The sequence below is a fragment of the Brachionichthys hirsutus genome, chromosome 16 (genome assembly GCF_040956055.1).
Source record: "Brachionichthys hirsutus isolate HB-005 chromosome 16, CSIRO-AGI_Bhir_v1, whole genome shotgun sequence".
NCBI lineage: Eukaryota > Metazoa > Chordata > Actinopteri > Lophiiformes > Brachionichthyidae > Brachionichthys > Brachionichthys hirsutus.
Genome location: NC_090912.1, coordinates 425,829 through 449,871, shown reverse-complemented (window position 1 = coordinate 449,871; position 24,043 = coordinate 425,829). Strand labels below are relative to the sequence as shown.

At 52.1% G+C, this 24,043-nt stretch overlaps 4 protein-coding genes across 5 annotated transcripts in view; 1 reads left to right on the top strand and 3 right to left on the bottom strand.

Annotated features, from left to right (window-relative positions):
* Window positions 1–900: 900 nt before the first annotated feature.
* Window positions 901–5,975, bottom strand: amdhd2 (amidohydrolase domain containing 2). 2 transcript variants are annotated; one of them, XM_068749411.1, is made up of 12 exons: window positions 5,761–5,975; window positions 5,341–5,456; window positions 4,698–4,834; window positions 3,355–3,494; window positions 3,132–3,186; window positions 2,851–3,063; window positions 2,682–2,770; window positions 2,451–2,595; window positions 2,257–2,364; window positions 1,799–1,867; window positions 1,560–1,661; window positions 901–1,481 (listed from the first exon to the last, which is right to left on the bottom strand). In XM_068749411.1, the coding sequence occupies exons 2-12, from the start codon at window positions 5,421–5,423 to the stop codon at window positions 1,402–1,404; spliced, it is 1,221 nt and encodes a 406-aa protein (XP_068605512.1). In that variant the 5' UTR covers window positions 5,424–5,456; window positions 5,761–5,975; the 3' UTR covers window positions 901–1,401. The 2 variants fall into 2 exon arrangements, 1 of the variants encoding a protein (XP_068605512.1); XR_011105844.1 differs by having other exon boundaries at window positions 1,458–1,481; window positions 2,229–2,364.
* An 8,213-nt stretch (window positions 5,976–14,188) lies between these two features.
* foxj1a (forkhead box J1a) lies at window positions 14,189–16,810 on the bottom strand. The gene is made up of 2 exons (XM_068749408.1): window positions 16,283–16,810; window positions 14,189–14,992 (listed from the first exon to the last, which is right to left on the bottom strand). Exons 1-2 carry the CDS (start codon window positions 16,808–16,810, stop codon window positions 14,189–14,191), a joined length of 1,332 nt encoding a protein of 443 aa, XP_068605509.1.
* A 3,603-nt stretch (window positions 16,811–20,413) lies between these two features.
* ubald2 (UBA-like domain containing 2) lies at window positions 20,414–22,445 on the top strand. Its single transcript, XM_068749446.1, has 3 exons — window positions 20,414–20,892; window positions 21,261–21,314; window positions 21,447–22,445. The coding sequence occupies exons 1-3, from the start codon at window positions 20,785–20,787 to the stop codon at window positions 21,774–21,776; spliced, it is 492 nt and encodes a 163-aa protein (XP_068605547.1). The 5' UTR covers window positions 20,414–20,784; the 3' UTR covers window positions 21,777–22,445.
* A 59-nt stretch (window positions 22,446–22,504) lies between these two features.
* Window positions 22,505–24,043, bottom strand: part of LOC137905456 (glutamine-rich protein 2-like) — a 2,517-nt gene continuing 978 nt past the window's right edge. Inside the window, exons 5-8 of the mRNA XM_068749698.1 lie at window positions 23,637–23,781; window positions 23,266–23,377; window positions 22,858–22,971; window positions 22,505–22,769 (exon numbers count right to left, since the gene is read on the bottom strand). Of these exons, the coding sequence (XP_068605799.1) occupies window positions 22,639–22,769; window positions 22,858–22,971; window positions 23,266–23,377; window positions 23,637–23,781 (502 nt within the window). The 3' untranslated portion in view covers window positions 22,505–22,638. The remainder of the gene's footprint in view (window positions 22,770–22,857; window positions 22,972–23,265; window positions 23,378–23,636; window positions 23,782–24,043) is intronic.

Genomic DNA, 24,043 nt, shown 5'->3' with positions numbered 1-24,043 from the left:
GCCAAAAAACATCAAACGCAGCTTGAGCGAACTGAAAACGACGTATCCGCTGTGTTAAGCTAGCTAAATAGCTAGCTGGCTAGCTAGCACGACAGACGTGCAGCCTAAAATGTTTTGGTTCTACTTATTACGCAAAACGCGTCACCGGAAGACACGCCCATCAGGAACACGTCAGGTTAGACGTTCTAACAGAAGAGCCGAATGTTAAGAGCTTTGCTTGTTTTAATTGACAGGTTCCAAACATTTGCATAGTTTATATATTTTCTGAAATAAAAAGAAACATTCTATTTTTCTCCACTATTCAAAAACATCTAATTCATGGTGGAATCCAGCATGAGGTTCATAAAGTGCTTTTACACAGCCAGTCTGAGACTGCGTGTTTCACTCCGTTGAGTACTAATACTGCAGTACTACTGAATAATACCAAGGAGTTCATCTGTCGAAGAGCATGGTCCGAGCGTCTGGAACGACATTTGTGCATAACTTCGTACAATCCAATCTAAAATGTAAATTCGTGATTTTATTTGGAGGGGATTTCTGACATTTAAGGTGGTCTCGAAGGTTTCTGGGTTTGCTCTAGATTTCTGAAGGTCCTTTTTTTCTAATTCATTTCTGACTTTAGCTTCAGGGAGGTTTTGGGTATTTTAATTTTAACCCCCCCCTGTAAGATTATTTCTGTCTCGGAGACGATTAACACCAGCCTACTCCCTGCATCAAGCTTTGGAGGCTGCCGCCCTGATTCGGGTCTAGAGTGTGAAGCGGTTCTGGTTCTTGTGGTCAGAGGGGTCGCCGGGCTCAGAGCCTTCGAGGGAATCCAGTTTCCCAGAGACGCCTGGATGGCCTGACACGTGGAGGTGGCGTCGGGCCACGGCGTTGGCCCACGGCGTCTACTGCAGGCGAGAGGTCAGCTACACCCCGGACAAGCCGCCAGCTCATTGCAGTGCTACAAAAGATGATTATTTTTTTATATATTTTTTTGTTTTCTCGTGACATTTCTGAAAAGGACACCAAACAAATTGATCCATGACTCAGCATTTTTATCAGCAAAACAAAACAAAATGAATAGCAAGTAAAAGGCTGAAGGTTTTTCAGCTAACGGGGAAACGTCATCAAAGCACCGACTGAAATCTTCTTTCATGGTTGAATGAAATGATTGAATGAAAGTAAAGTTTAGTGGCAGTTTGTTCAGGTTGTTAAAATAAAATAATGTAAAGCTGGACTTTGAGGAGACGACGTTCGTTTCGCTGGGTTCGAACTCACAACAATTGATTTCCCTTCGATTCAACCGTTAAAGCAAAGATAAAGTTCGGTGCGTTCTGATGAACGGGGATGCTCTACAGCGCCGTGGTAAACAACTTCCCCTGAAGGCACCGCGGTTCCATCTACAATCTCCGTCTTCTTCTACGGCCCTTTTCTCCAGACCTCCTCTCCAGAAATGTAGGTGGCTCTGACGTTGAGCGCGTCATCGAGGAAAACCAGGTCTGCAGGAGTCACAACAAACGGCGTTACCGATTGGTTGGCGTCTGGGCGCCGCCGAGGCCATGCGTCTGGAGGCCGACCTGCTTCTGCGCCGTAGTCCAGGCTTCCCTTCTGGCGGCCGAGGCCCAGCAGCTCGGCGGGATGGAGCGACGCGGCTTCCAGAGCCTCCTCGACGCTGCAGCCTGATCACAAACCAGAAAGCTGATCAACCGCGATTGGACGGATCGACAGCTGGTTAATAAACGCCACGACGAGCACGAGATCTTCTGGCAGGCGATTTTAAAGAAGCGTTTTGAGAGCAGAACGTAAAAAAACTGACCTGAAACCTGCTTAAAGTGCCGAAGACACATGTCCATGGTGGCGATGCTGCCACAGAGGGTGGTGGTGCCTGAGAAAACACACCTCGGTTAGCAATAGCATTAGCATCAGCATCAGCATCAGCATCAGCATCAGCATCAGCATCAGCATCAGCATTAGCATCAGCATCAGCATCAGCATTAGCATCAGCATTAGCATCAGCATCAGCATCAGCATCAGCATCAGCATTAGCATCAGCATTAGCATTAGCATTAGCATTAGCATCAGCATCGGGCTGAGGCCGAGGTCAGCGTCTCTCCGTGCTGCTGCTGAGCTACCAAGATGTCGAGATAATCGACATCGCCTTCAGGTGAAGCTCCTGGAATGTCTCAGGGGGCATGTCCATCGGCACGGGGGGGGGGGACAGAGGACAGAGGAGAAAAGACGCTCACGGAATGAAGAGTGAAACATCTGAAGCACCTGCGACGTAAGCGTGGAGACCCTGGATCTCAATGACCTGCTGGCCCAGAGTGTGACGACCAGGAGGAAGACCCATCGCCGCGATGGCATCCGTCACCAAGACCAGACCTGGGGGGGCAGGAGGAGCAGGAGGGGCAGGAGGGGCAGGAGGGGCAGGTGTGAACAAGCTGCACCTGCACGCCGCCTGGACTCACCTGAGGGGTGGGACCTGTGGGCGATGCGTAGGGCTGCGGCGTTGGTGTGGACGCCGTCGGCTATCATGCCGTAGTAGACCCTCCTTCCTGCCGGAATCTGGTCACTGGTCAGCAGACCCACGATGCCGGGGTCCCGGTGGTGGAACTGGGCAAACGCAACAAGCAGCATCACAGCGCGTCCTCATCCGCTCTGGGAGTCGCGTTACATTAGCCAGAGGAGGCGGGACTCACGGGCAGCATGGCGTTGAAGAGGTGAGTGATGAAGGAGGCGCCGTGTCGGACCGCCCCCTCGGCCTGGGAAAGGTTGGCCACAGAGTGACCTGCGAGAGGAAAACAGCAGTCAGAGAACAAAGGCCTTCCGGAGAAGCCCCCCCAGGACCGGGTCGAGCGGGCCGCCCACCCAAAGACACGGCGACGCCTCTCTGGGACAGCTCCTTCACCACCGATTGGCTGTTGGCCAGCTCCGGAGCGAGAGTCACCAAGGCCACGTTGTCCAAGGTGCCGTAGGCCTCCATGGCGTCCTCGATGCTCCCGGACCGGAAGGTCCGCAGGAACTGCGCCGGATGAGCTCCTTTCTTCTCCAGGCTGATGAACGGACCCTCCAGGTGGAAACCTGAAAGTGATCTCGTCCCACAATCAGGGCTTCAGGTCACATGACCTAAACCGACCTCGGCTCCTTACCGAGAACTCCAGCGCCATCTGCTCCTCCGTTGTGAACTTTGACCTGAGGCAGGACCTACAACGGACAGAATGGTTATGGGTTAGGGTCAGACCCATCACACAGAGCCCAGTCCAAACCGGGGCGGGTCCTCAGGATGCAGGAGAGGCACAGACCGCATCCTCAGGGGTCACCTGTGGCCCCGTTCTGTTCGCTAACGGAACGGAGGCTGGGGGGTCCAGGTACCTTGTGGTAGACGGAGGGGGGGGAGGTGACCAGAGTGGGACAGAAGGACGTCACTCCGGTCTCCAGGATCTTCTTGGCCACAAAAGAAAGGCCGACGTTGGCGTCATCGCTGGGCTGAGAGAAGTCGACGCCGAAACCGCCTGGAAGGACAAGCTGGTGATGGTTGGAAGATACGTAGAAACTACACCGGAACTAAACTACACCTGTACTAAACTACACCTGAACTAAACTACACCTGTACTAAACTACACCTGAACTAAACTACACCTGAACTAAACTACACCTGTACTAAACTACACCTGAACTAAACTACACCTGAACTAAACTACACCGGAACTAAACTACACCTGAACTAAACTACACCTGAACTAAACTACACCGGAACTAAACTACACCGGAACTAAACTACACCGGAACTAAACTACACCTGAACTAAACTACACCGGAACTAAACTACACCGGAACTAAACTACACCGGAACTAAACTACACCTGAACTAAACTACACCTGAACTAAACTACACCGGAACTAAACTACACCGGAACTAAACTACACCGGAACTAAACTACACCTGGACTAAACTACACCTGCACTAAACTACACCGGAACTAAACTACACCGGAACTAAACTACACCGGAACTAAACTACACCTGAACTAAACTACACCGGAACTAAACTACACCGGAACTAAACTACACCTGAACTAAACTACACTGGAACTAAACTACACCTGTACTAAACTACACCTGGAACTAAACTACACCAGAACTAAACTACACCTGTACTAAACTACACCTGGAACTAAACTACACCTGTACTAAACTACACCTGTACTAAACTACACCTGAACTAAACTACACCTGAACTAAACTACACCGGAACTAAACTACACCGGGATTAAACTACACCGGAACTAAACTACACCGGAACTAAACTACACCTTCACTAAACTACACCTTCACTAAACTACACCTGCACTAAACTACACCTTCACTAAACTACACCTGGAACTAAACTACACCGGAACTAAACTACACCTGTACTAAACTACACCTGAACTAAACTACACCGGAACTAAACTACACCGGAACTAAACTACACCAGAACTAAACTACACCGGAACTAAACTACACCTGAACTAAACTACACCAGAACTAAACTACACCGGAACTACACTACACCTGTAACTAAACTACACCTGTACTAAACTACACCTGTACTAAACTAGACCTGTACTAAACTACACTGGAACCCTGGAAGACTTTCATTTTGGTAACTGATGATTGGTGAACCATATAGAGTAACACTGTGTGTGTGTGTGTGTGAGTGTGTGTGTGTGTACCATTGATCTGCACGTCTATAAAGCCCGGGGCAATGATGCTTCCCTCACAGTCAACATGTTTGTCGGCGTAACCCTGCTCATCGAAGAACAACTTCTCTGGATCTAGAATGCAGCCTTCACGCACCCACAGGTCCTCTCTACACACACACACACACACACACACACACACACACACACACAGTGAGTTTGGACATTGTGGCCAGAGGTGTGTGCAAGCTGGTGTGTGTTTCTCTCTGTGCCCCTGTGTCCCTCTGTCTGTCTCTGTGTCCCTGGGTCTGTTTCCCTTTGTGTGTCTGTGTCTCTCTGTCTCTGTGTCCCTTTGTGTGTCTGTGTCTCTCTGTCTCTGTGTCCCTGTGTGTGTCTGTGTCTCTCTGTCTCTGTGTCCCTGGGTCTCTGTCTCCCTCTGTGTCCCTGGGTCTCTGTCTCCCTGTGTGTGTCTGTGTCTCTCTGTCTCTGTGTCCCTGTGTGTGTCTGTGTCTCTCTGTCTCTGTGTCCCTGGGTCTCTGTCTCCCTGTGCGTGTCTGTGTCTCTCTGTCTCTGTGTCCCTGGGTCTCTCTGTCTCTGTGTCCCTGGGTCTCTGTCTCCCTGTGCGTGTCTGTGTCTCTCTGTCTCTGTGTCCCTGTGTGTGTCTGTCCTGTGTGACCTCTGCAGCCGGTGTCCTCTCAGTATCCTACAGTTGATGAACTGAGTGATGGGGGCGTCGGACACTGATTTGTTGGAGGGCATGTTTGGCTCTCATCAGACTCCGCCCCTCTGCTTCTGTCACAGAGATGTGAAAAGTTACATTCCAGAAGCATCCCATAATAGTAAAACACTTCTTAGGTTGCGTTATAGACGAATCAATCTAAGAGAGTCATCCTCCTATTGATGAAGCTGCGGCTCGACCCGAGCTGATCTTATCTCACTTTGACCTTTGACCTCTGACCTCATTTAAAACGTGTAAACAAAATTAAGATAGAAGAAATAAAATCTGCATTAAACTTGCTTTACGTTGGAGTTTAGACGAGTTCAGCAGCTGGAGAGCTAAACACGATGAAACCGGATTAAAGACGCGTTTACGTACCTCCGGAGATTAAACGGTCAACATTAAAACCGCAATAGCAACTTTAATCCAGGCAGATTCAGGTTCATCCAGCCGTCGCTCCTCTGCAGGTGAGCTCCAGAACCATGACGTCACGCTACAGCACCTTGGACGGCGTTCGGTTGTAAAACAATCCAGATGAACTTTGGGTTCTTTTGACAAACACGACCGGGAGAAGAGAGAAAACGTGTGTTGAACTGATCCCCGGTCAGCTGACTACGGCAGATAGAAACACGGGAAGCCGATGGCACGTGACCGGAAGATCAGCTGATCAGCGGCTGCTACAGCTTCTATTCGATTCTGTTCTATTCTGTTCTATTTGTGAGCGCGAATCCGGATCGTACAGTTTATTACTTCCGTTATTGGATAAATAACGGAAGTAAACGGATCGATTGGAAATATAAACACAATTACTGCAGGTTTTATTCAGTGTGTGTGTGTTGTTGTAATTGTGGTGCTCTAACACTAGGGGGAGCTCAAGCGCTTCATTTACCATTCCCCAGAAACAAACTGGCTTCACGTCCGTTTGGGTTTTTGTACCACCAGTACTGTGACCGGTATGTGAAGTTCTTGTACAACGTGTGTATTTGGGTTTTTATACCACCAGTACTGTGACCGGTATGTGAAGTTCTTGTACAACGTGTGTATTTGGGTTTTTATACCACCAGTACTGTGACCTGTTTGTGAAGTTCTTGTACAACGTGTGTATTTGGGTTTTTATACCACCAGTACTGTGACCGGTTTGTGAAGTTCTTGTACAACGTGTGTATTTGGGTTTTTATACCACCAGTACTGTGACCGGTTTGTGAAGTTCTTGTACAACGTGTGTATTTGGGTTTTTATACCACCAGTACTGTGACCGGTTTGTGAAGTTCTTGTACAACGTGTGTATTTGGGTTTTTATACCACCAGTACTGTGACCGGTTTGTGAAGTTCTTGTACAACGTGTGTATTTGGGTTTTTATACCACCAGTACTGTGACCGGTTTGTGAAGTTCTTGTACAACGTGTGTATTTGGGTTTTTATACCACCAGTACTGTGACCGGTTTGTGAAGTTCTTGTACAACGTGTGTATTTGGGTTTTTATACCACCAGTACTGTGACCGGTTTGTGTATTTGTCATTGCTGTGTAGCTGTGTGTGTTTAACGCTGCCTTTGATGTCATTTGTGGACCGTCTTCACCGTCAGTGCCAGATAAAGAGTTCTTCTTCTTATGATCCGCTTTATAGATCCTGGAATATTTGCATTCCAGACATGAGTCCAGACAATCCTCACACGGGCGTCGGCTGACCCGTGAGCTGGAGCTAACTAGCCGCAGCCCCCGCCCCATTCCTGAAAGTCAACAATAAAACATGTTTCCAGTAAGCCGGATAGCTCCCCACCCCAGCTCGTCCCCATGGAGACCACTATGAGCGTGCACGGTCCCGGGTCCTGTGGCCACACCAGGCCACCCATGAGGACAGAGAGGATGAAGATGATGAAGACCTCCGCTGGGACACAAACGGAAGACTTGGCAGCGACTGCTGAATGTTTGAGAGACGGACACGTGAAGACGTTTTACGGCCTCCGTGTCCCGTCTTTTGTGAGGCGTGACGTCAGCGTTCCCCTCAGCGCCGTGCGAGCGACACAGCATCTTTGTTTTGGCGTCGCCACGTCTCATTCATGGCCGCTTAACTCCCGGGGCCTTTCAGGCTTCCGTAATCCGCTGGTTCTGGAGTTAGAGATTCTGCTTCTGAACTCCCCGAGGACTCGGAGAGGCCGCGACGCCGACGGGATGTCTGCCAGCAAGGTCACGGTGAAAGGTCAGCCACGCCGCTCACATGCTGAGAACCAAACCGACACGCAGCAAGGCGTTTAGGTTCGACGCCCCCCCCCCCCTTCGCTGCAGGATTTTCAGCGACACCCTCGTATCCTCTGACATCTGAGAGGTCGCCATCATTTGCAAACAGATCTCAAGCGTTGGGAAGAAGCAAATCCATCAGCAAAGAGTGGAAACAGCGACACCTGACACCTCCTCACCCTCACCCTCACCCTAACCCTTTCCCTTTCTTCAGCCCCCACCCCCCGTACCTCCCACTACAACCCCTCCACTTCCTCCACCCTGTGCCGCTTCTGCAGCTCCGGCCTGTTTGCATTCCTCTCGGTTAATAAGTGTTTGTCTGATGCATTGTGGGAGGTGTAAAGACCCCCCCCCCCCCCCGCCACACACACACACACACACACACACACAGCAGCCCGCCTTCTCCTCCGGGTCGCCCAGCTGTAAAGAAGTGATGCTGGAGGAGGAGGAGGAGAGACAACCCGCTCCAACATTACGGTTTACAGGTTGCAGCTTCACATAGCAACAGCAACGGCTGATTTAAGGGGCGGGGTTTCATTTAAAGGTCACTCTGGACTGTTTGCGTGCTTCCTTGTGTGACGCTGAAAGTTTGCATCGCAGCTTTTTGAACTATTCCAGACTCAGTTTCTGCTCCCTCCTGGAGGTCAATCATTTCCTGATCAGGTTATTAGCTGACATTAAACCGGAGCTTTGGCTGCAGCACCGTTTCATTGTGGAGGATCTGGGACCACGATAGCGGCTAGCGGCTAAAGGCTAACAGCTCTGTGAGATTCAGCACAGCAGAGCTTCTTCAAACGCGAGCGTCAACATGCTAGCTTGCTGTTTCCCAGTTCCGTACGCCAATAAATAGAAAATTAAAAAAACAAATTTCAATCAATAGCCAAAATGAATGACCTTTAAAAGCAAAAACGCGCTAACGTTAGCTTGCGTGTTAGACCAGGTGTTTCCTCAGGTGAGCCGCTTCGTCCTGATGTTGGAGAGTTTTGACGGATGTCATTTGGTCTGTAATTGTTGATCGGTTCTAAGCTAATGATCAGCAGCAGAGTTAGCCGTACTGCTGATCAGAAATGATGAAGAGGAGGAGGAGCTGATTCTGGTGCTGCTGTGTAGCCAACAGCCAATAAAAGACGCCGCTGCAGCAGCCTGATAGCAGCGGGACAAAGTGTCCACCTCTGTCCTCACGCCAGCCTGAACACAAACAACGGGCTGATTGGCTGGACCGGCGGAGGCCTCTGGCTGGAACCGGGCCTCTGGCTGGAACCGGGCCTCGCCAGGTGTTGGCAGAGGAGGACGTTGTTGCTGTGGTCGCCACGGCAGCACAGCGCGGGCCGAGTCTCAGAAATGTGAAGTTTCAAAAGAAACGAAAGTTTAGAAAGGAGTGAACAAAATAAAAGAAGTGAAACGCTTCTGCCGATGAAAGGCGAGAGATGGATAAAAGAATCATTGAGGAGGAGGAGGAGGAGGAGGAGTGCCGGTCCAGGTCCTGCAGGAGGACGGGGGTCTCCTCCCAGCATTGAGAGGCAGGTCTGGGCTTGTCCCGCCAAGGTCAAGCGGCCGCAGCCAAGAACCGGCCTCAGCTTGTGCTCTCGAGCCTCTGCAGAGGCTCCGCCCCTCTGGACGCAGGTATCAGGTGACCTTCCTCCTCCTGCTGCTCAGGCTCCCGTACGACGGTTGTAATTATGGGATGTTTTATGACGAGAACATGCAGTATTTGTCAAAACCACAATGCTGGTGGCTGGTGTGACGAGACTGAAAGCCGAGGCTGTTTGGTATCTAGCCATTGTTCCGTCTGCAGTGAGTCATCACTGCGTTACCGGGACAACGGAACACACGGAACCCTCGACAACGGCAAACAGAGAAGCACCGGACTGATGAAGAATGGAGCTTCATCACAGGGACGGACAAACCAGCTTGTTTCATTCAGGGTTAGAGCAGGATCGATCGATCAATCAATCAATCTATTGATCAATCAATCAATCAATCAATCGATCTATCTATCAATCTATCGATCAATCAATCTATCTATCTATCTATCTATCAATCAATCTATCTATCTATCTATTGATCTATCTTTCTATCTATGTCGTTTATTGGTTGCTGGTCTTCCTTCAATCTAACCAAAAGCCCCCCAGTGAATAAAGACCCCCCCCCCCCCTGTCCATTGTCTGGATCTGATGGATGTCGGATTTCTCCACTGCCTGTCATCGAGACAAAGGGCCCGGCCCAATACACACAGCGGTAAACACGCACACACACACACACACACACACACACACAGCGGTAAACACACACACACACACACACACACGCACACACACACACACACACAGCGGTAAACACACACACACACACACACACGCACGCACGCACACACACACACACACACACAGCGGTAAACACGCACACACACACACACACACACACACACACACACACACACAGCGGTAAACACGCACACACACACACACACACACACACACACACACACACACAGCGGTAAACACACACACACACACACACACGCACGCACGCACACACACACACACACACACACACACACGGCGGTAAACACACACACGCACACACACACACACACACACACACACACACACACACACAGCGGTAAACACACACACGCACACACACACACACACACACACACAGCGGTAAACACACACACGCACACACACACACACACAGCGGTAAACACACACACACACACACACGCACGCACGCGCACGCACGCACGCACGCACGCACGCACACACACACACATGCACACACACACACAGCGGTCAGGAACAAATATTACATTTTAACATTAAACCATTTATGGATTAAGAATCAGTTAAAAATAAACAAACTCTGATTCACTTTGACTTTTCATGTTGGTGTATAAAGATACCAGAACCATCTAGAACCTTCTGGTGCTGATCCAGATCACCGTGTGGACGGCGTAGATCCAGTTAGGGGCGGAGCGAGCTGCTTGGGGGAGGTCTGTGCTCCGAGTGCTCTTCTAGTTTTTAAATAAAGTTGGCTTGAATGCAGCGGAATCCGCTTCAGGAAGGAGAGTGAACTTTCACAAAAAGCACACAGTAATAAATTTGGGGCGCCGCCCAGCCTCCCTCCCTCCCTCCTAACCAAGCCTCGGGCCTGGGATCAGCGGGGGAGCCCCACCCATCCCGACATGACAATGGTACCAGCGGTTACCATGGAAACAGCCTGTCTTCGGCTGTGTGATAAAAACGATGTACCCCGTCCGTCCGCCGTCTGCTTGTTCACATGGCTGTTGTTTTGGATGCAGCTCGCATCCCAGCAGTGGAAACCAGAGGGACACCAGAGGGACACCACGGGGACACCAGAGGGACACCACGGGGACACCAGAGGGACACCACGGGGACACCAGAGGGACACCAGAGGGACACCACAGGGACACCACAGGGACACCAGAGGGACACCACAGGGACACCAGAGGGACACCAGAGGGACACCACGGGGACACCAGAGGGACACCACAGGGAGACCAGAGGGACACCACAGGGACACCACAGGGACACCACAGGGACACCACAGGGACACCACGGGGACACCAGAGGAACACCAGAGGGACACCACGGGGACACCACAGGGACACCAGAGGGACACCAGAGGGACACCACGGGGACACCACGGGGACACCAGAGGGACACCACGGGGACACCACAGGGACACCAGAGGGACACCTGTCCCTGATCTTTAACACACCTCCACCTCACCGCAGGTTCCAGAGTTCACGTTTTACCTTTAAGGATTGTCCGCTGACTTCAACTCAACTTTGTGGGATCTGAACTAAAGATCTGTAACGGTGAAGAAACGCGGGCCTGCAGGTGGATTCCTTCCTGACGTGTGTCCATCTTTCCTCTCCATGGGATTCCACAGAAGGTCTAAGGGAGAGTTCAATGAAACTTGTGGAGTTTTGGGGTGGAGCCAGAAAAAGGATGGGTGGAGCTTCCTGTTTCCTGATTGGCTCAGATAGAGAAGGGCGTTCCACTTTGCAGCAGCTTTTGAACGACTTTGGTTACTACCATCCTTCTTTGGTTTGTAAAGGTAATGTTCAAACACGTCACCCTGGAGATGGTTGCATCACCGTCGGCGAGGGGTCGAGTTTCACCTGGGGGCTCCTCTTACCTGCAGCAGCGGCAGGGAATAACACCAGCATCGGGTTACGGCCGCCTCTCACCTATGCAGCCTGCCACGCTTCAATCACGAGTCCTACAGTCCAGCTGGAGACTCCGGGTGGGGGGGGGGCTGCACAGAGGTGCATCGTTACACCTCCATCCTCATCGCTGACCCCCCCCCACACACACACACACACTCACACACACACCGACAGACAGCCGCTGATATATGGCCCGTGGGATTAGACCCCACACCAACCTAATGAAGGAGGTCAGGTCCAAACACCAGGGACAGACAAAGCCCTGAAAGAGAACCCCCCCCCGCTACGACCCCCCCCAGAGTCCCAATGAGATGAGCAGCAAAGGACCCCCGTAAATCTCCCACACAGAACCACGGAGGCACCGGGGTGGGGGGGGGGGGGTCTCTGTCGTCTTCAGGTGTTCATGAGAATTATTTAAGCCTGTCGACCGTGCAGCTCCGTCGCCATGGCGACAAGGAGATGATGACAGAATCCTCCTTTGTGAACTATTTCTTTTCAAGGATTTGATCTGAAGAGGATCGGAAGTCTGTCCTCCTCTGGGGACTCACGTCACTTCGGATCAAAACGTAAACCCTTCAAACTAAGTCACCCCTCCAAAATAAGAGCATTTGTGATGTAAGTAAAACGGTTTTATTGTCAAATAAAAGTGGGGGGGAGGGAATAAAAACATAAAAGTAAAAGAATTCATCATCAGAGGTACGACTCTCCACAAACTGCAGGTGGGACATTTTCCTTTCACACATTTTAGAGGGAAACCGGAGAACCAAGCTGAAGCGTTCTGAAGCGTTCTGGAGCATTCTGAAGCGTTCTGAAGCGTTCTGCAGCGTTCTGAAGCATCCTGAAGCGTTCTGAAGCGTTCTGAAGCGTTCTGAAGCGTTCTGCAGCGTTCTGAAGCGTTCTGAAGCGTTCTGAAGCGTTCTGAAGCGTTCTGAAGCATTCTGAAGCATCCTGAAGCGTTCTGAAGCGTTCTGAAGCGTTCTGAAGCGTTCTGAAGCGTTCTGAAGCGTTCTGAAGCATTCTGAAGCATCCTGAAGCGTTCTGAAGCGTTCTGAAGCGTTCTGAAGCGTTCTGAAGCGTTCTGAAGCGTTCTGAAGCGTTCTGAAGCATTCTGAAGCATCCTGAAGCGTTCTGAAGCGTTCTGAAGCGTTCTGAAGCGTTCTGAAGCGTTCTGAAGCGTTCTGAAGCGTTCTTGAAGCGTTCTGAAGCGTTCTGAAGCATTCTGAAGCGTTCTGAAGCGTTCTGAAGCATTCTGAAGCGTTCTTGAAGCGTTCTGAAGCGTTCTGAAGCATTCTGAAGCGTTCTGAAGCATTCTGAAGCGTTCTGAAGCGTTCTTGAAGCGTTCTGGAGCATTCTGAAGCGTTCTGAAGCGTTCTGAAGCATCCTGAAGCGTTCTGAAGCGTTCTGAAGCATTCTGAAGCGTTCTGAAGCGTTCTGAAGCGTTCTGGAGCATTCTGAAGCGTTCTGAAGCGTTCTGAAGCATCCTGAAGCGTTCTGAAGCATTCTGAAGCGTTCTGAAGCGTTCTGAAGCGTTCTGAAGCGTTCTGGAGCATTCTGAAGCGTTCTGAAGCGTTCTGAAGCATCCTGAAGCGTTCTGAAGCATTCTGAAGCGTTCTGAAGCGTTCTGAAGCGTTCTGAAGCGTTCTGAAGCACATCAGAAGACGTTTCTTCATACTAAAAACACGCCGCTCCTGCGTGTCGTTGGCACATCAAAGGTTCAATCGCCTTCCTGAAGTCAAGTGGATATAATATGATATAATATCAGACAAAAAATGCTACCAAAGTACTTCAAAGAGAAGCTGGACGTTATCCTGCAGAATTACATTTACTCTAAATCATTGCTAATCATTTTTGCATACAGGCAACGGTTAGTAGCCGAGATCACTGCAGCGCTGACGTCCCGCCTCCGACGCTCATATTAAAACATCTTCAGCTGACCAATGGGAAGTCCTGAGCAGCTAGGCTAATGGTAGCATAGCATCCAGCTATTTCATAAGGCAGCCATGTGGTGTAATAAAATAAGAACCAGGAAGAACAACAGCAACAAATATTTCTCATGTCAACTTTGACATGTTCAAGTTTCGCGTTTCTTGAGTCACTTTCTGATCGAGACCTCCGACCTTGTTCGACCTTCGACCTTGTTTTCATGCTCGGAGCTGTGAAACGCTTCCATGTTGTCCCGACGTCACTGTGGGTCACCGTGGGTTCGCGGCCCGCCAAAGGGACGCAGCAGAGCTTTGTGACTGATGACGTGAACCTTTGCTTATTGTGGCGTCTCAAAATCAACACCAAAACAAAATAACGAAAAATACGTTCGTAAAAAGACAATAAAGTTTTCCTCAGTGTAAAATATTTGTCTTTTATTACGTTATTCCTCAAAGGAATGTCTCGATGCGGCTGGACGCGTCTCCGAGGTCAAAGAGCTGGTCCAGGTTGACGCTGGCGCTGCAGAGGAAGTCGTGGCGGCCTTGTTCCTCCTCCCCAGGCCAGGGCGTCTCCAGGAAGGCGGTGGGGAGGAAGGGCTCCTCCTCCGGCATGCCGCTCCTTTGGGCGTCCGCCGCGGCAGCTTCAGGGAGACCGACGTGGGTCCCCCTCACCGCCAGGTCTTCCTCTTTCATGATGGGACTCAGAGACTCCCCTCCCTCCAAAGTGAGCGCCCCGCTGAGCGCCGAGTCCAGCAGGGCGTCCCAGTCGAAGTCCCCTTTCAGCGGGCCGACCTCCTTCGGGTCGTCCGCCGCGAGCAGCGGCGAGCTGCAATGCCGAGGGGCTTTGGCGGCACCGTGGCGGGAGCCCAGCTTCCTCTTGTGCCCCCCGACCAGCGGCCAGGACCCCAGCATGGTGCCCTCGGCTAAATGGGGGTCCCAGTTCTGCTCGGCACCGGTTGCTTCTTCAAACGCTCGCAGGAGGAGCTGTGACTCGGGGTCGATGGACAGGCTGCCGTCGTCTCCTGCGGGGCTGCAGGGACTCCTGGACTGGGTCTGGACGTGGACTCGGAGCCTGTTCTGCAGGGCCGGGTTGATCTGGACCGGAAGCATCTGCCTCTTCTTCTGGGCACCGCTCAGGAGCCGCTCGGCGTACACCGGGTCAATCCTCCAGAAGCCGCCTTTCCCCGGCTCGTCTTTCTGCCGGGGGACTTTGATGAAGCACTTGTTGAGCGACAGGTTGTGTCGGATGGAGTTCTGGAAACAGAAGGTCCAGCATTTATCAGGGAGCAACTCGAAGCGTGGCCGATATTCCAGGAAATAGTAGCGAGAACATGAACATGAAGCAGCAGCCAGTTAGCATAGCTTAGCATAAGGCCAGAAGCAGGGGAAGCTGGGTTTTCTCGTCCTTTGACTTCATCCAGTTTCCGATCTTTTAGCTATGCTAAGCTAACTAGCTGCTATGGCTGCAGCTTCATTAATGGCCATCATCAAACTGATCCCACGTCAGCCTGAGCAGGCTGTCCAGACCGGGGCGTGCTGTGCCCCCAGCCCCCCACCCTGCACGCAGTGACCCTTGTTAAATATGATCTGCCCCGTGAAACGGGCTGAGACGCCGGAGGAGAGCTAACGGCCCATCCGTCATTCATCCTGCAGAATGAAGCTTCTCTTCTCAGGCCTGGTCTTTTCGGGGGAATCTGACGCCCACCTGTTACCCACCTGTTACCCCCCCCCCCCCCCCCCCCCCACCTCTGGTTGTTGCTCCAGGAGGAAAACTACTGAGCTGAAAACACTGTAAAACTATATCCTGTACATTTACAGGAAATTGTGGCCGTAAACTATTGTTGGTCTTACAGTTGTCCTCTTTATTTCGGAACAGTAATATAATATATATAGTCTATATAATAACAGTATATATAATATTATATATATAGTCTATATAACAGTATATATATATACTTATACTGTTATTGTATAGACTATATACAATAACAGTATAAAACGACACATCTACTGTGAAAGATAAAATAATAATGAAATAAAAGAAAATCCTGGTTTGTATTAATAATAATAATAATAATAATATAGACCTCCCAATATTTTCTATAAATGTTATCTTTAAGGTTTAATTAAATTAAACCAGCTGTGATTTAACACGTTTAGAAGCTCATTTCCAAACAAAGTGTGTCAAAAATAACACGCGACGTGTGCGTGTGTGTGTGTGCGGATGCGCGCCTGTGTGTGTGTGTGAGTGTGTGTGTGTGTGTGTGAGTGTGTGGGCGGATGCGCGCCTGTGTGTGTGTGTGTGTGTGAGTGTGTGGGCGGATGCGCGCCTGTGTTTGCGTGTGTGTGTGTGTGTGTGTGTGTGTGCGGATGCGCGCCTGTGTTTGCGTGTGTGTGGGCGGATGCGCGCCTGTGTGTGTGCGCGTGTGTGTGCGGATGCGCGCCTGTGTTTGCGTGTGTGTGTGTGCGTGTGTGTGTGCGGATGCGCGCCTGTGTTTGCGTGTGTGTGTGTGTGCGTGTGTGCGTGCGCGCGCTCGGTCCTACATGCCACGTGACGTCCGCGTGCCGGTAGAAGCAGAAGTTGTCGGTGATCCACCCGTAGATGCTGGACAGCGTCATCTTGCTCTTCTCGCTGGCCTTCATCGCCATGCAGATGAGCGTCGCGTACGAGTACGGCGGCTTGATGCGCGCGTTCGTTTTGTAGTCCACCTCACCGGGACAGTGGCCGTGAGCCACGATGGCGGGGAACGGCTGCATCCGGTCGTAGGCCGCCGCCGTGGGCTTTCCGGGGGTCAGGGGCATTCCGATGGAGGCGGGGTCCCCTGCCAGAGGGGACGCGGGGGCGTCGGAGCCCAGCGGCAGGCGGGGCCGCTGGGGGGGGCCCTGGGGGGGCCGCTGCGGCACGTTCCCGTCCAGGATGGAGAACTCCTGCAGCCACTGCAGGCTGGTCAGGCTGTCGTCCAGGCCGGCGTGGAGGTCCCGCTGCTCGGCCTGGGCGGCGGCGGCCACCAGCTCCTCCTCCAGCCCCACCGGGCCTTCGGGCCAGAGGTCGGAGCAGCTGAGGGACAGCATGGCTCAACGCAACACCCCCCCTCCTCCTCCTCCTCCTCCTCCTCCTCCTCCTCCTCCTCCTGACAGGACGGGAAATATACACCCAACTTCAGCAACGTGCGAACAGCAGAACAATGACGGCCCATTTGAAAACAGAGCCTCAGTGTGCGTAAAGACCCTCAGATCTAAATCAAGTCTGTCACCTGGGTGGCTGTCCGACTGATGGGAACATTTAAGCTCCTCCTCCTTTCTGTCCGAGGCTCAGAACATTCCAGAAAATCTGTCGCGCACTTGACGCTGAGCGCAAAGAACGCGCATCATTAATTATATTGTCCTTCAGCCCCCACGTCATCAGATGATTTAATAAAATCAGAGATGCGTTACTATAATTTAGATGGAACGCGTTGTCATCTTTTAAGGAATAAGGGGATTTTATTTTACGCGTAAAATCTGCGTCCAAACATCAATAATCTGATTTAAATTGTCTCCACAATAATTAATTCCATAAAATAAGCATCTGAAATGTACAAATTATTTATAACGTATTTATCTGTGAGGACTTTTAATCCTCCTGAAACATGAGGCGCGTGCGTAAAACCCGCATTTCGGGCATCAATAATTGGGATTATCTTCACTAAACAAACAGAGCAGATTATTTCACATTCTTTTAAAGCCGATCTGTAACAATGTCTGTACTTTGAGTTTATCCTGCAGCTCGGGTGCGGTTCCGGGACACGTTCACCGGTATTCGGAATAAACCCACCTTGCGTTCGCGGATCTGTTGCGATGACGCCACCGAGCAGCTCCCGGGATCCGGTTTTAACGCACCTGCTGACTGCTGGAGACGAACGGGCGGAGGATTCCTGCGGACGGCGTCGGCCTCTTCTCGGGTCGGGTGTCAGCGGGCTGCAGGATGCGGCGGGGGGGGGGGGGCCGTTTAATACCTGGAGCAGGAGGTTTGTCCAGCAACCATAGAAACGGGACACCCCCTTGTAAACAGCTTCCCGCTCCTCCATTGGCCTCCTGGTTTCTATAGCGCTTCATTTTTAATCACTCTCGGGTCAACTGTGTCCGCCGGAGTGTGGGTTCCCAACCTGAGGCTCGGGGGCCCCGCGGGGGCCTCGTTGGAATTAAGCTGTAGCTGAAATCCAACTCTTCTTCGTGTTTGAACAGTTCAGCTCATCTGCTCAGAATGTTCGCCTGTTTCTGTCTGCACCTCTCAGAGGAATACATCAAACAGGAAGAAGAAATATTGCTCAAGTTCCGACAACGCGGCGTGACGGGAAGTCTTCCGGGAGACCCAGGATCCAGTCAATGGTGAAAACTCTGAGTCAAAGGTTTCTGGAGCTTCACAGTAAAAAAAACTACAGCGTTCAACAAAACAGCAGAAGAAGAGGAGCAGTCTAAGCACCTGAAGAAGAGGAGCAGTCTAAAGCACCTGAAGAAGAGGAGCAGTCTAAAGCACCTGAAGAAGAGGAGCAGTTTAAAGCACCTGAAGAAGAGGAGCAGTTTAAAGCACCTGAAGAAGAGGAGCAGTCTAAAGCACCTGAAGAAGAGGAGCCGTTAAACCAAACTTCAGCGTCTCCATGGAGATCCAGGCCTGTTTGTCTGATTGGAGGCTGACAGAAGTTCTTGTGGCGTCTTCTGACATCAGACAAAAACTCTGACCCTGCGATTTGACTTACAGGAGGTTTGCGTGAAGGAATGTCGGAGGGGAAGAATGAGAACAAAAAGGTTCAGCTTTCTGGAGGCGCCTCACAGAGACAACTGTAAAGCAATAAAAGGCGTCCTCGTCTGTCCCGACGCCGGACGGGTCAAAGACGGCGGGATGAGAGACGGCGTTTCCTCTCAGGCGTGGAAAAACCCACGAAACGCAGAAGTTACAAAAGTCCTGCCCTCAAAGGGTGTCTGAGGCAAGAATGGAAACGTTACATCCATCCGTCCGTCCGTCCATTCATCCATCCGTCCATTCATCCATCCGTCCGTCCATTCATCCGTCCATCCGTCCGTCCGTCCATTCATCCATCCGTCCGTCCATTCATCCATCCGTCCGTCCATTCATCCGTCCATCCGTCCATTCATCCGTCCGTCCGTCCATTCATCCGTCCATCCGTCCGTCCGTCCATTCATCCGTCCGTCCGTCCATTCATCCGTCCGTCCATCCGTCCGTCCGTCCATTCATCCGTCCGTCCGTCCGTCCATTCATCCGTCCGTCCGTCCATCCGTCCATTCATCCATCCGTCCATTCATCCATCCGTCCATTCATCCATTCATCCGTCCGTCCGTCCGTCCATTTATCCGTCCATCCGTCCGTCCGTCCGTCCATCCGTCCATTCATCCATCCGTCCGTCCATCCTCCCAGTTGAAAACAAAACGTCCAAAGGGAGGAGCCGAATCAGACGTCTCCTCCTGACATGAAGGAGTGGAGGAGACGCGTCTCTCCATCTGTGAGGACGAGTCCAGCCACCTGACGAAGACCTCGGTGAATCAGCTGATTGGAGGTTCTGAAGACAAACCAGTAGAACCAGTAGACCCAGTAGACCCAGCAGAAACAGTAGAACCAGTAGACCCATTAGAACCATTAGACCCAGCAGAACCAGCAGAACCACCCGTGGGGGAACAGGACCGGTCGTGTCTCGCCCTGCTCCTGACGGCCTCCTTCGGATCCTCACCCCAGCAGCATCACCTCCTGCAGAGGTCAGAGGTCAGAGCGGGAGCAGCCGACCGCGGTGACCTCACCGAGGGGAGGGGCGGAGTCTGTGTGGGACTGAGGGATTATAGAGACGTCTGCTGGTGGACCGAGAGGACGAGGAGTCTCTGCATGCTCCCTCCAAACACAGAAGACAAGGACCTTCCAGCCGCGTCTGATCTGGACCGCCTCCGTTACGGCCCCACCTTCCCCCCTGACCCCCCCAGCTAGAAGATGCTGCTGGTTTTCCATTTGCTGAACTTGTGCTGGTTCGTTGATGCTTTTTTAAAGACATTTGTCCCCTGAAATGTTGGACAAAAGAGGAATAAATAATGCATGGCGAGTTCTGCTGCAGCAGGTCTGGATCAATGCTGCGCTGTGACGTAATACCTCGTTTGGCCACATGAGGGCGCCACGCCCTGTTTAATGACAGCCTGTTGTCATGTTTTTGTCCAGAGCAGTTTAGATTTAGATCAAAAAGAGACGCAGCTGAATAAACAGATCAATGCGTCCTCTGATCAAATCAATAATCGATAGATTCATCTGTTGCTCTTTATACTGATACCTTTTACTGTGTTTAGACCCAGTGAGGTGTTCACTTCCTACTGCAGACGTCACGTGGGTGGGCGGAGTCGGTCAGTCGGAGTTTTAACAAACAACAGGACATTCTGGGAAGTGGTCTGAGGTTAAGGGATCCATGTTAATGATTGGGGTTCGGGTTCGGGTTGGACCTTTGATCGCTCATTCTCAAATTATATTTAATAAAAAATCAGAATGAAAATGAATTCATGTCTTTAAGGGATAATAATGATAATAATAACAATGTTGTTGTTTCAGCACCAAACTCCAGTAATGAATCATTCACGACTCGAGATCTGGGTGGATCCGGAACAGGATCAGTTTGTTTACTTCCGCTCCAACCGCACGAAGCAGCCAATCAGATGCTTGAATCAAAACGAAAAGCTCTACGTCAGCAAAACGGACGCGACAAACGCGCTTCCCCGGTTACCGGATCGCCACAGGAGCGCGGAGGTTATCGGTGACCGTGGCTCTACTCGACTCCGCCCATTGGCGGTATCAACGAGAAATTAAACAAGCGCACCCGTAGATTTAAACCCTTCTCAGTGACAGCCAATCAGCGTTTCCGTAGTACTAGCTCGCCGTGGCTCTGTCCAATCAGCTGCCGCCTCCTCTTTGTTGACGATGACATAAAAATATTATTGTTGCTGTTGAAGCTGCGGAAGAGTCGATCCACGGGAAGAGTCCACTCGCGTGTCGCGCCGCGTCCGCGTCCGCGTCCGCGAACATGGACGAGCTGAGGCACCAAGTCATGATCAACCAGTTTGTTCTGACGGCGGGTTGCGCCGCCGACCAGGCGAAGCAGCTCCTGCAGGCGGCCCACTGGCAGTTCGAGGTGGGTTCGGGTCCTCTCGGGTCCTCTCGGGTCATCGATTATCGGCTGTTCCGGCAGGATAGAAACGCGTGTCGATCCGTCGTGTCGATTACGTGTCGTCCTTTCTCGCGACCACGCGCTCGTGGAGCTAACAGGAGCTAAGCTAGCAGCACCGAGGAGCCAATGGCCGTTCTGTTTACATCCTGTTGCTTACAAGCTAATTGTTGTTAGCATGGCTGCTAGCAGCCCCGGCGGCACGTAATGGCGGCGGCCCCGCGTGTGTCCCAGTCTGAGTCTGATTTATTCGTTCAGTTTTACAGTTTCCAGCCGGAGGTTTGGGTCCCTGACTCTTAAAACCTCTCTCTCGCTCTCTCTCTCTCTCTCTCCAGACGGCGTTAAGCTCCTTCTTCCAGGAGGTGAACATCCCCGCTCACCACCAGATGGTACGATCCTTTCAGAGTCGCCTTATTACCGCCGGGCTGACTGGGACACCCCCCCCTACTGGTCTGACTGGGGTCTGTTCTGAGAGGAATAGACGTGTCTCAAATCTTTTTCTTCTTCTTCTTGTGCTCCAGATGTGTACTCCCAGGAACACTCCGGCCACGCCCCCTAACTTCCCGGACGCCATCACCATGTTCTCCAAGCTGCGGGCTTCAGAGTGCGGCTCCGGCGGCGGCGCCGCCGCCCCCTCTCAGGTGTCGATGGCCTGCTCCCCTCCCACGCCAGGCTTCAGCCCCTTCTGGGCCTCCTCGCCCCCCCGCCACCAGCCCGGCTGGTTGCCCCCATCGTCTCCCACCGTGCACCGCTACCACCACATGCAACAGACTCCGATGTGGCCCCCCGTCTCTCAGGCCAGCGGCTCCCAGCAGCCCCCCGTCGTATCGGCGCTGCACGGTCAGAGATGAGACTGGGGGGAGGGAGGGGGGGGGGGCACTGCTGTTTTCCCATTCTTGATTTTCTAAACTGAAGATGGGGAGGAGCAAAGAAGTCCGGGACCAGGACAGGAGTCATGTGGCCCCGCCCTCAGAGGCGTGACCAGAAGATGAAACGTCTTCGGAGGCAGAAGTTTGATCTCCAGCCATAAAAGTCCTCCTTGCAGTTTAACATCTGATCAAGCACTTCCTGCACCCTGAAGGCCCGCCTCCTGGGCCCCTGAAGGCCCGCCTGGTCTGTCGCCAGGAGGGATCGATGGTAAGGTGGCACCACCCGTGTCACCGAGCCCCGCCCTTCTCTGCTCTGATTGATGCGCCCATTTCTTGAGTTCTATCCAATTACGGCACAGTAGGGCGGGGCAAGGTGGACGCTTTCTTTGGGGGACAAAATAAATAGAATCCTGATGAAGAGCTGAGCCACTGGAATGTTGGTCCCGTTGACCTGTGGGACGCTCGGCCCTTCAGTCCTCAGAGCGCCGCCCTGCAGGTTTTACAAACCGGGTGCGGTTCTTTTTAATGGGAGATGATTTACTTTACGTTCTGTAAATGGTTCTTTTATTTTGGAGCTTCCTCAAGTACCTTCTGTTCATTTCCTCTGGTGGAGTTTGTATTTATGTTTAATAAAACCGATATGATGCTCGACGCTGGTCGTTACTCTCTACCTGTAGCTACAGGTGAAGGAGGAAGAGGAGGTGATCCTCAGCTTTTATTTACACAAATAAGATGAACATTAACTCCGTTAAAGAAGGGAAGCTCCAGATACCAGAAGCAAGAATTACTTTTTTCATCTTTCAACGAACCAAATGATCAACTCAAACGAGCCGACGGGAACATCTCACGTTAGTGTCGCCCCCTGCTGGTCGGCCTCTGCGTTGCTCTCTGCAGCAGCTGAATCCTGATGGAAGGAGCTGTGAGAGGTGCAGGCCAGACCCGAAACGGGCCAATCACGGCCCGAGCTGCTGGAGGCTGGACAGAGAGGAGACGGGTGAGGAGGGGCGGAGCCGAGCCTACGTGGGTGAACATCAGCGCCGCGAGGAGCCACGCCTTTCCTCACCTGAGCGGCTGCACTGGGCGCTCTTGGCACCGCTTGGACGAAGGCCACCGAGTCCCGCCTCCGGAGAAGCAGCAGGTTTGTGTGTCCTGTTTTTGTCTTTGGCTTTGGACGCACCTGCAGCCATCAGACGGGAGAGGGTTCATGAGACGGGGGTCAAAGCGGAGGGTCGTCTCACCTGGCTGCTCGCGTGCGCCCCCGCCAGGTGGAAGTCTTCTCAACGCGGGAGCAAAGGTCACTACTCGACATTTAAAGGAGTGAAATCCCGAATCCTGTCCCGACACAGAGGCGGGACTTTAGAAACTAACTGATTACTTGTGATCAGGTCTCCCCCACCACGATGATGGTTCGAAGCCGCTCAAGGGCTCAAGGGCTCAGGCGTTCACAGAGAACACAAAAACACTCGGTTACCGTCTTTGGGAGGAATCGTCGGGAGTTTGGGCTCCGCGTTCCTCGGGACGGACGCGTTCAGGCGACCTTTGTAAATGTGGCCGTCCAGTCCGATGATGTCCATCTCCTCCGACTGAAATATCAGCGCGCACGCACACGCACACGCACACACACGCACACGCGCACACACACACGCACACACGGCACACACACGCACACGCGCACACACACGCACAGCGTCGAGTTAAAGTAGATATATATATACAGATATAACGGGTATTAATGTAGCATCACGGTGGAGCTAATATTCATTCAGCTCCTCATTCAGGTCAAAAGGGGGAGGAGCCATCTCTCAGAGGCGATCTCTGAGGCTGGACTCGCGTCTGCCACACCTGCGTCACGGCGTCCGGCTCGCTCTGCTGCTTCGGGGCCTGCAGGCCGCTGCGTCGCTGGCCGGCGGGGGCGAGCGTGTGGCTTCCCCCGCAGCGCCGCGTCACGGTCATGTGACTGCAGACCGCCGGCTCAGAGAGCCGCTCGCTGCTCAGACACAAACAGCGACATCAGGTCAGAGAAGCCGAGCAGGTTTTTAGAAGAGACTTCAAACAGGAAAATGAGTTTGTAGCCGCGACCTCAGACGGAAAATTATCACCTCCTCGCTAGCCTGGACCTCCTCATTAACCTGGACCTCCTCATTAGCTAGCCTGGACCTCCTCATTAACCTGGACCTCCTCATTAACCTGGACCTCCTCATTAGCTAGCCTGGACCTCCTCATTAACCTGGACCTCCTCATTAGCCTGG